The 11318-nt window shown below is 31.1% G+C and overlaps 1 protein-coding gene across 1 annotated transcript in view; it reads right to left on the bottom strand.

Moving 5' to 3' along the window:
• Nucleotides 1-11318, bottom strand: part of LOC117174449 — a 28169-nt gene that overhangs the window by 11139 nt on the left and 5712 nt on the right. Inside the window, exon 3 of the mRNA XM_033363590.1 lies at nucleotides 843-926. Coding sequence (XP_033219481.1) covers nucleotides 843-926 — 84 coding nt within the window. The remainder of the gene's footprint in view (nucleotides 1-842; nucleotides 927-11318) is intronic.

The raw sequence follows: 11318 nt of genomic DNA, 5'->3' as shown, positions 1-11318 counted from the left end.
GGATATAATACCAATCCGATTTGGCTTTCCGTTCTCCCGGATTTTTAAAAAAAGACTTGATTGGCCAATCAAGTTCGACCAGTCCCCACGGTGGGGCGCTCTCGCCAATCACAGGCATCGTAGAAAGTATACCTAAGAACATCATGACCTGATTCCTCAGTTTCAGGTCAGCCCTGAAGATGTGAACTGCAATGTTCACGAAATAATTGAGTTTTTTGTGAAGAATTCTAAATGTATCAAAAAATTTTTAAATCTTTGGAAAAGAATTTAAATCTTTGGGTAACCTTTCCAATCTATATAAAATATTTGCGAAATATTTTAAAAACTTTTGAATACTTAAAAAATCCTTGAAATTTGTTTCGTTACTTTGTAAAATCGTTGTGAAATCTTTGTGCATTATTTTATAATCTTGACAAAGTATTTTTCAATATCCTGTAATATTTGTGAAGTTTTTGAAATATTTGTTTCATCTTTAAAATCTTTCTGAAATCTTTGTGAAATGATATAAGTCCTTATGAAATCTTTTCAATTTATTCAAAATCTACGAAATATTTAAAATCTTGGCGAAATGTTTAAAATGTTTGTGAAGTATTTAAAATCTTTGCAAAATCTGTGAAATGTTTGCGAAATCATTGTGAATCCTTTAAAAATCTTTGCGAATAATTAAAATTTTTTTTTCAATTTTCTCAATCTTTGTGAAATTATTTAAGTTTTTGTAAAATTTTCTAAAATCTTTTCGAAATATTGTAAATATTTGTGAAATCTTTCAAAAATGATTACAATCTTTGTGTAACCTTTTAAAATAATTATTATCTAAGTACGACTTTCATAAAAATACTGACCTTCTGAAGTACTACCCCTTTGCATTCCTTTTGAAGCAGGTCCTGAAGCATAATTGTGGTTCCGAGATGTTTGTGAGGTTAATTCTGTAAAAGTATAAGACAAATGTTTAAAGTTCAATAAATGATTAGGCATATTCAATTTTTGGGTTGCGTTTTTTTACTATCCACATTTTCAGAACAGATCATTGAATTTTGTTGAAATTTGGAGGTATAAAAGATCAGATCATATATTTTTAAAATATAAAATTGTTAACAAAAAGTTGTGTTAGAGAAGTTCTATTTACAAATTCTGAACATTGTAGATTGATAATTTTAAGGGATATTTTCGCATAAAAATTACTTGTTACGACAAAATGAAAAACTCTTAAAACGAACAATTAAAGTAAAAAAAGAAATGTTATCTTTTAGTTGACATTAATTTATGTTTTTAGTGAGATTAATAAGAATTTGGAATCGAAAATTTTGCATTTATTATTATTTATTAATTTTATGAATAAATTTTATAAACATTAATCAACCAGTATAAGGAGTGACAAGATTTCTTACCTGTTAATGTTTACCGTGATTATTTATATATATAATTACTGTAGAACCACGATTATCCGAGTTAATATGGGGAGGAGATACCTCGGATAAGCGACAACTCGGATAATACAAAAGAAGTACAAAATTCGGAAGAGTTATCTATTTTTGATATATTTTATATAGAAAAATAAATATAAACATTTAGCAAATAAAAGTAAACTGCTTAATCTTTTCAGCTGCAATTTTGCCTCGGATAATGCGGAGCCTCGGATAATCGAAGGCCGGATAATCGAGGTTCTGCTGCAGTGTCTAACTTAGGAAAATAATGTAAAATAATATATTCTTAACACAAAATACAACTTTTTTAATTCACATGTCTACACTTTGAATTTGTTGACATCATTTTTGAAATAAAATGAATATATAATATCGGATCTCATATTTTTTAAATCAAGGGTCACTTCCTCAATATTAAAGTAAGAAACATCAATGCTGAAATAAAACTTACAAATAAGCAATCTATGATGTTAAGTGTTTGTTGATAGATCTTGTTTGTAAAAATGATCATTACAGGTCAAAAATTGTTTTGTATTTCACAAACCAAAGTAATCGTCAATTTTTGTACACAGAAAATCCTTTGGACCCAAAAGGTCTCTTATATTGGTAATACTCCACAGACAGGTTTCTTTAGTCCTTATGGATTATATTTTTAAAACTACTGGTTGTATTGTTGTAATTAATAAGAAGACATTTTTTCAAAATAATAATTTTGTTTTAGTTATAAAGAGTAGAACTAAAAACCAATACAAATCTTTCCCCTAGAAATGCAAAAAAAAACATGATCTGCAATAATACAAATTGCATGTGACGAAGTATATTTTCATCGAAAGATTAAGAGTGGAATACGCTTTTGAGCAAAAATCGTACCAAAAACTTTTTTTGATTTTTTACGCCTAAGTTGAATTTTTTTAAGTTTTCAATTTGCTTAATAAATACTTATAAATTATACCCTATTTCTGCGAAAATCTTTGAAATTCAGTGAGTGGGTATAAATGAGTATATAGGCTGTATAAACAAACAAAAAATAAATTGAAAATTCCTTTTCCAAAAATCAGTTAAAGTTTTAGTTTGTGAGTTATAAAATGTTTAAGCTGGAGCAATCAGGAGCACCGCATAAACAGCCATGCGTGTGTGAGCTCTAGTCTAAGGTAGTGGTGTTGAAGAGAGCGCCGAGGTGGGGTTAGCGATAAGAGAACAGTGGTCACTACACTAAATTAGACTCCCGCACACATATCCACACTGTTTACCCCGTGCTCCTGATTGGTCCAGCTTAAATATCTTGTAACACGAAAACTAAAACTTCAACTGATTTTTGGAAAAGGAATTTTCGATTTATTTTTTTGAAATGTATACAACCATATAAGTCCGAACACTCGAGCCTGCGATACCCTGTATAATAAAATAATTCATAAAAAAATTGAATAAATATATCAAGGTGTTTCAGAAAAACACGGACTTTTGACGAAGTAGCAAATTGGATAGAAGGAGGATTAAATCTATTAATTCTCATTTGTGGTAAGTATTTGTGATTGAGGCATGGATAAATAATTTCAATAACATTGTCGTCATTATCTCACAAAATTTTGCGTGTCGAAATTGTTCGTATAAGGTTTTTAAATTCATCATTTTTATTATAAAAAGTATTATTATCATTTCTGTTATCTGACGCTTAAACTGTCGAGGTGACGTGCACAGTTTGTGCACGTGCTCAATAAAACTGTTTTCAAGGCAAATAGAAAATTAGAATCATTTACCCTTTTGCAATAAAATTATTTGAGTTTCTCAAGGTAAAATAATATTAGAAATGTACGTCTTGCAACAATAAAATTTTTATTTTTATTTTATATTCTTAATATAATGAATCATCTGATCTACATTTCTTATTAAAACCGACAAGATCTTGTCAATTTCTTCAACATCAGCTAAAATCTGAAGAAATACTTTCATTTTTAATTAGGTACAAAGAAAAAATATAATACTTGGGCTCATAAAAGAGGCCAAATTGAAATGCTTTTTTCTAGGAAAGTATTTTTTGAAATTTCTAATTTAATAATGTAATTTAAATTATAGAAACATTATTATATTCACCAATAGAATTAAGAATAATTATCAGGGTGAAGACCAGAATAAAAGCGATCCTCATTTTGTCCAATCAGAGAAGCAACTAATTACGATTTCAATAAAAATTTTGCTAAGCAAGGCCACTAAAGAACAGTCTGGTGCTTCCTAGGACTGTCTTTGCATTCGTTATCTTATGAATGATAAGCATTATGGTTTTCCTTCTGAGCTATTTGTATTTGGATTAAAATGATGTGACGATCTATGTGTGTAATCCTTTGCGTTTCAACAAATTCTAGGTTTCAAACGAAATTATAAATTTCTATAAAATTTTCATCTATCAATCACCAAGCCATTGAATAATTTAAAAAATCCTGGTAAAATAATATTAATGGCACAAATGTCTAATAAACGACGACCTTTAGATCTGAATGTAAAGCTTAATGCTGGAAATGAATTTGCAAGGAAAATAGCTGAAGAAAAATCGAACAATTCTTTTTTTCTTTGTACGCCTTTCTTTCATTTAATATTTTGTATTTAATATACGTATTGTGCATTAAGACATTTTTTATTATATGTTAACATTACTGTTTGCTTTTTATAAACATGAATTGAACTTTCGTATTTTTACTAAATACTATGATAGCAGCTGTTTTCGTTGAATATGGTGTTCAAATTTAAAAAAAAATGAGCATTAATAATTATTATCGTTCCTAGTAAAAAAATCTTGAGTTATTCTCATCTGGTTTTATTAGACGTTTTAAATGAAATAGCGGAGAAACATGGAAAATAAATGTATAATTTAGAAAGAAAAAATAAAAATAGCGAAAGAGAGAAATCGACCAAACAGCCTTTCTTTAGGTTTTTTAGCAAAAGAAAATTATGTGATTAAAAACTTAATTACTTTGTTCAAAGCTTAACCAATTTGTTATAAATTTAATTTTTAATTGACAAACTTATCATGTTGGTTTCAACTTGTACTATTTGATTGAAAATTCATTTTACAGCTGATTGAATAGTTTCTGATTCAAAATAAAAATGTTTTCGATTTAAATCTGAACTATTGCTAAAAGTTGATTTTCCCTTTCAAAAAATTCGTTTTATTTTTATGCAGAGAATCATTATTTCAGTTTTTAAGTAATTTCTTTTATGAAAAATGTAACAATCTGTTATTTTGCATATATTTTTTTACATTCTCATCAAGAGAAGGTATTATATTTCTGTAAAATTTCACCCCCCCCCTCCCTTGTTTTTGTCAAATGTCCACGTTTTGAGTCTGTGTGTGTGTCTGCAGATTCTTAGTTTGTTAGCACGATAACTTTCGAAAGAATTAAAAGATTGCATTGGCCTTTGGTATACTCTTTTATTGTCCTAAAATAAAGGTCAAGTTCTTTTAGCCAGCCATTTTGGGTAAAATTCAAAAGGTGAGCGTATTTTGAAAATTCTTGCGACTCATGACTTTTTTCTATAAAACCAAAATTCACACGAAAATCTACATTTTAAGCCAAATAACGCTCGATATGAAAAACGACAAAAAAAGAAAAATGTTTCTTGTCAAATGCCCTACATGATTATTAAAACAAAAGAGTTTTTGGTTTCGGACTCAAAGGAGTGCCGCACATTGGAAATAAGAATGACTTTTTTGGTTCAGAATAGCGTACGGCCGACAAACCTTCACCGATTTCGACAAAAAAATTGGAAAAAAAAGCGAATAAGATTTCTAAGGGAGTTTTTCAGCCTGATTGTTGAATTAGGTTTAAAATTTGTTTACAAGTAAACAAATATGACGAAAAATGGCCTCCTTTCTATTTGACGTTCCTCGTGCTCGTCAGTAACAGGAAAATGGGTGAAATCGCTTCAGTCGCATAAAATAGCATTACTTAAAGATATTAAAATATTAGAAAATATACAAAAAAAATTTGTTTTTAACAAATTATTTGTCAGAAAATTTTTTAAAATGATTTTCTATAAATAAAGGTTTTTCCAAATTATGTTTCAAGAAATTGGAATTAAAACAATATTATATAAAAAAATTTCTCTTCTGATTATAATTTTCAGCAAAATTCATAATTTTATCATCAATTTTATGAGTTTTTTAAAACACATTTAATAAACAAATGCATTATTGGGGCATCTGTCGACGGAAAAATTCTTTTTTGTTTCGATATCAGACTTTTATTTGAGATCTTCATAATAAATTCGGCAACCTTCATAATGAGTTGACAAATTTTATGGTTTTTTAAAAACAAATTTAATAAACAAATTCATTATTCAGGCATCTGTGGACGGACACGTTCGTTTTTTTTTTTGGATTTCAGTCTTTTTAATGGAAAGTTCATGATGATTGCAGCAAAATTCATAATTGATTGATCAATTTTATATTTTTTCAGAACAAATTTAATAAACAAATGCATTATTCGAGCATCTGTCGATGAAAAATTTTTTTTTCAATATCCTAATTAAAACGATTGACATAGAAAAAACGACTTTTTCTATCGACAAATGCCTGATTAATTCATTTGTTTATCAAATTTCTTTAAGGAAATAATAAAATTTATTCACTTATTATGAATGTTGCTGAAATTCTCATCAAGTTTCCATATGAAAAGACTGGCAATTGAAAAACCGAATTTTTCTTCCGATAAATGCCCGAATAATACATTTGTTCATTACATTTGTTTAAAAGATCATAAGATCAATTAACAAATTATAAATTTTGTGGAAAATATCATAAAGTTCTGAATTTAAAAAAAATGACGTAGAAAAAAACGAATTTTTCTGTCGAAAAATGCCTGCTTACTGCATTTGTTTATAAAATTTGTTTATAATATAAAGAATTATAATCTTGAGAGAAATTTTTTCAATATCATCTAATTTTCATTCAAATGTCTTGCTATATAACTAGAAAAAACGTATAATTATGGAAAATCAGCTGTGCCTTTTGTTAAAACTTATCCCCTCCCCGCCCTTGAACCCTCGTTAATGAAAGTTTAGCCGTTTACTGAGGTAGGGATTTAATTTGGAAGTTAACAAAAGGTAAGACTGATATGTAGACCTTATGTGCTACGTTCCAATCGTAAAAATAAAATTGAAAATGAGTGAATTCACTTTTAGAAAAACCGGAAACAGTTGCAGTAAAATGTTAATTACTAAATTTTTTTAAGGAATGCGCATTTCTTCAAAAAAGACAATTATAGTACGTCCGTTTTAATAAGAGTGCATGTTATAAATTGTAATAATATACATTTATAGAAATGATATACAAGTTAAGATAAAAATTCAATTGCGAAGCACGAGATACGTGATGAGAATGTATTCATTAAAGCCAAAGGAGCTTTAACAAAAAAGAAGTCACTATCACCAAATTACTGTTGTCGACGTTTTGACCTTTATTTTAAAAAAATATGTTTACAAGTGTAAGAAATATAAAAACACCGAGCGCGGAGCGCGAGGTAAATACATAATCGAGCACGGAGCGCGAGGTAAATATATTATCGAGCGCGAAGTGCGAGAACCAACAGTCGAGCGCCCTAGGCGCGCTCAGACTAAGTGTCTCAATTCCATAAATGTTTATAATTTTATCTCGTTTAACGATATAAAAAAAAAGATTGTTTAAAAAAATAAATATATTTAAAGATTGTTGATGAAATTTAAAAATAAAAACAGTAGAGTTGTTGGGAGTTTTTTTCTGAAAAAAACTTGAAGTTTTTGCACTTTGAAGTCGTAGAAACTTAAAATTAACATGAAATAAAGTTAACCATAAGTCACTTAAAAATTTTCTAGATATCTTATTGTATGTAACAAACGTATCTGGGAATTGGATTCGTATAAGCTGAGTTTTCCCACTACATTGGAAATTTGTTATTTCCAATTCGAAAGTTGAGGAAACAAGTATCATTGCATTAATTTTCAAGATTACAATTTTTTTTTAGAGATTAGTATCAAGCAAGAAAAAATAAAATTCAAGTGAAACAGACAACATAAATTACATATTTGTTCGTCCAGCCTAAACTAAAAATTTTTTAAATTGCAAGTTTTATGTTTAAACTTGGAAAATCTAGCATGTAAAAAATCCTAGAATAGTGTATTGTAGAGAAACATTAAAAATATTTGTGAACTGTAGAAAAATCTAATTTTTAATTTAAGAAATGTAAACACAAAGATCGAGCTCCAGCTCCAGCTTTGATTGTCAGCCGCGTTTTTTAAAAATCAATCACTGGTCTGAAGGATTTTATGAATGCTATCTCAAATTAAAGGTTTCTGAAATTGGCATGAAGTTTTTGGAATTTTTTGGCTATATCAATAGGGTGAAAAACATCCAGGCGTCAAATACCCACCTTTATAGACGAGAGATACCGAAAAAATGTTTACAGTAAAATTTGTATGTAAAAATAAACGTAAACGTGATAAATGATATTATATAAACGTGAAATTACGAAACAGTTCGTAATTTTGAGTAGCGCTGACGGCATCATCTTTCAGTTACATATTTCGGAAAAATCCAATTTTTTTTCCTAATTTTACGTAACAGTGACGAAATTTGCATTGTCCTAAAATCAATAAGCACTAAAACTAAACTCCTGAAAACTCGACTTCTGTTGGAGGTAAGAAAAAATTTGGCTTCTGCTGAAGGTAATGATCTTGTTTTTTTTTTAAATAGTAAAAGCCCACTTTTTACTTGTGGGGTTAGTTTAGGACCCTAGAAAACATATCTACGAGGTTTAAATGTGCAAAGTAATATTTCCTGTTCATTCTATAGATCATAGTGAAGAGAAAAATTGCGCCTAGATAATTCGAGCTGATAGTGAGTCTCTTTCTGTATTTTTTCTTAAGATAAATATTTACAAAGCTAAAATGGCTAATTTTGTCACTTTATTTGTTTATTAACTGTTGCTCTGTGACAAAAATTTAATAATCGCAAAACAAAATTCTCTTGAAAATTTAATCCTATATATTTATAGAGAAAAGATTTAAATTGTTGAAAAAGTAATTCAAGTACTTTGAACTTTGCGATTGAAATTAAAACGGTTGAATTCCGAAAAGTATAAATGAATTTTTTTTAAATGTTAATTTCTGAAAGAATTAATTTACCTAAGGGCTTAAGTCAAAACAAGTTTCAACGCTACAATTTTTTGCAAATAATTTTTTTTTTAGTTTCAGGTCAAGTTCGGGTGCTGAACCTTCCCGGAATTCCTCTGTGGTTAATCCTTCAACCACGCCCCTATTCATGTTTATTTTACTCATTTTGAGATCCCAAAAATAGAGGTAAATATTGGACGAATGCTCGTGCTTCTGCTTGATGATTTTTCTGAGATTGCACAGGCGTCACCTTTGGAGGTTGATAATACAATTTGTTCTCCGGTTGGTATAGGATTCAGGAAATGAATTCATGTCTTAAACCAGATTGGTTTATCTAGAGGAAATACGTATCTTCTTAGTTCGAATGCTTGATTCGGATGGTTGTGGGGAAAAAGTCGAATAAATGCAAGATCTTCAAATCTGAATCTAAGTACGCTTGGAGAAGTTTGCGTGAGAGTGGAAGACATCAACCTAAAACGAAAAGTTTGTTCTGAAGGAGAAGAATAAGAAGGATCTCCATATAAATGAACATCAGGATTAGGGCCTTCGTTATGCAAACGTTTGCACTTTGAACTTAATTCTGAAACAAGAAATACTAGATTACATACTTGCATTTCCTTAAAAATTTTATGTTGGTATATCACGAGTTGTAAATGAGGTAATCATTGAGGGTCCAATTCTATAATTGCCTGTCATTTGTTCTCTTGCCCCACCTTTGCCGCATGGGGATTTTAAAAACAAATTAAATGAGCATGTATTTCTATGGAAAATTAAATGCTGCATCTTCACACATTTTTCTGCGCCATTTAAAAGCTATAGATTTCTACCTGAGAAATGTATAAATCAAATTAATGTTAAGGTTATGGGGAGTCAAATGAATTTTTAGCGACCAAAACCGTTCATCGCATGATTATCCTACCATAACAACCGCGTAGTACAGCACACGTAATTCTATCAATTTCATCAAACAATATCCATTGCGCCTAATTATACATTATACAAAATCAACTCTGTTATTACAATGTAGCTGCTAAGGAGCCCCTAAAAAACAGCACCCTTTTTCTTTGGCATTATTTTCCCCTGGAATCGCTTACGCATTACTTTAGGGGGAGCTGTTTTTAGCTGTTTCTCGGCTCTCCTCTTTTGTCCCAGCTTGGCCTTCTTCGATTAGTCTGGGCTTTTTATCGGACCTGCCCAGCTGTGATGTTAGCTTCTGCGTTTAGAAGGCTTCGACAACGAGGCTGCCTCCCTATACGCCAAGCATTTCAACGTCCCCGGCGCTTCTCTCCTTTTGCGGCGCAGAGGTAGCACTGCAGCGTACTTTCGCACGCCGAAGCCCTTTGGCCCTCCTTGCAGCATCTCCAACATGCCTTCGTTAGGTCTTCAGTCTGAGTCGAATTGTGACTCGTATCCTTCCTAGCCTTTGCCTTCCACTATCGGGTAATAACTCTTGTCCTGGCCGTCCTTCCTACATTCTCAATAAGATCGCTGTTGAGCCCTTCGCTCGTAATGGTCATATCGCGTAGGCTATTCACCAATTGTTTAGTCTCTTTTAGGCCTTCTCTGATTAGAAGCCACATATTTGTCTTCGTGCTACAGAAATTCTTCATTTCCTTTAGTTTATCTCGTAACTCTATGAGGAGATCATGTGTCACCAAGAGTGCTACATCCATCTCCGCTACGTCCCTCTTGTTCACCGGTATTTACTTTTTCTCCGTCACATACAATAAACAACCCATCTCTTCACATACACTCCTGTTTTTGTTTTGATTATCGAGGGTAAGGTCTAAATAATATAGGAAGCGACCAGGTATTTAGTCCTCGGCACGGCTGTTAACACCTTAACTTGGGTGGCTTTTTTCTCGATGTATCCTTCACCTACTGCGTTTGGACCGCGAGGCGTATTTTATTTCCTCTTTACCGACTGTTTCCAACGAGGGTTTCATTATGCGCCACCTGGGGACACGCCAAGTAGGGGTATCACCTCTTCTCCACCACAGACAACTGTGGTGGTACTTGGAATATCCGTATAGTGGCTAGTATATCGGCAATAATGACTCATAAACTTTTTATTGCGTTACATTTTTTTATATCGCGATTATTCTGCTATAAAATTTAAACGACTGCGTTGACATTTCAGCAGGTTTTACGGAAATTGACGGCTGAGGATACAAATTGAAAGTTTTTGATTTCAATAGTTAAATACTGCGCTAGAATGCTGGGAAAGATGTCGCTCTGAGTTTTCATTGATTTTCTATTAACGCACAATGAATTTCACCAACTTGATAACGAAATCACTTTGCTATATATGTTGGATTTAAACAACGCGTATCAGATAGAGGGTTCACTGTAAATCTCAAATGATAGTTACAAAATTTTGTTTACATTTTTAAGTTAAAACCGAAAGAAAGTTGTTTACCTGTTGAATGACCCGAAAAAAGTCCCCTGCTTCAGTACTACATTATGTAGAATAATTTACAGCAAAATATAGCCTATAAAGCCAGCAAGAAACATAAAATTATATTAGTTTAACGTCAAATATTCTCTCCTAAACACTTGTGCGTTTACTTGACATGTTAGTAACATTGTCATAGATTTGACACCAAAAATCCTATGCGCTTGAGCTTTATAAGGTTATTATAAAGTTTACTATACTGTAACGAAGTTACAAGCGCCCCGTTACCACACGGCCCTGTGGGCCTAGGATTGGGAGTGGGGAGAGCCACCCCAGTCCTTATTACCACCAACCCCATC

Source organism: Belonocnema kinseyi, chromosome 6 (genome assembly GCF_010883055.1).
Source record: "Belonocnema kinseyi isolate 2016_QV_RU_SX_M_011 chromosome 6, B_treatae_v1, whole genome shotgun sequence".
NCBI lineage: Eukaryota > Metazoa > Arthropoda > Insecta > Hymenoptera > Cynipidae > Belonocnema > Belonocnema kinseyi.
The sequence above is the reverse complement of the archived record's forward strand: the minus strand, read 5'-3'. Positions and strand labels throughout refer to the sequence as shown.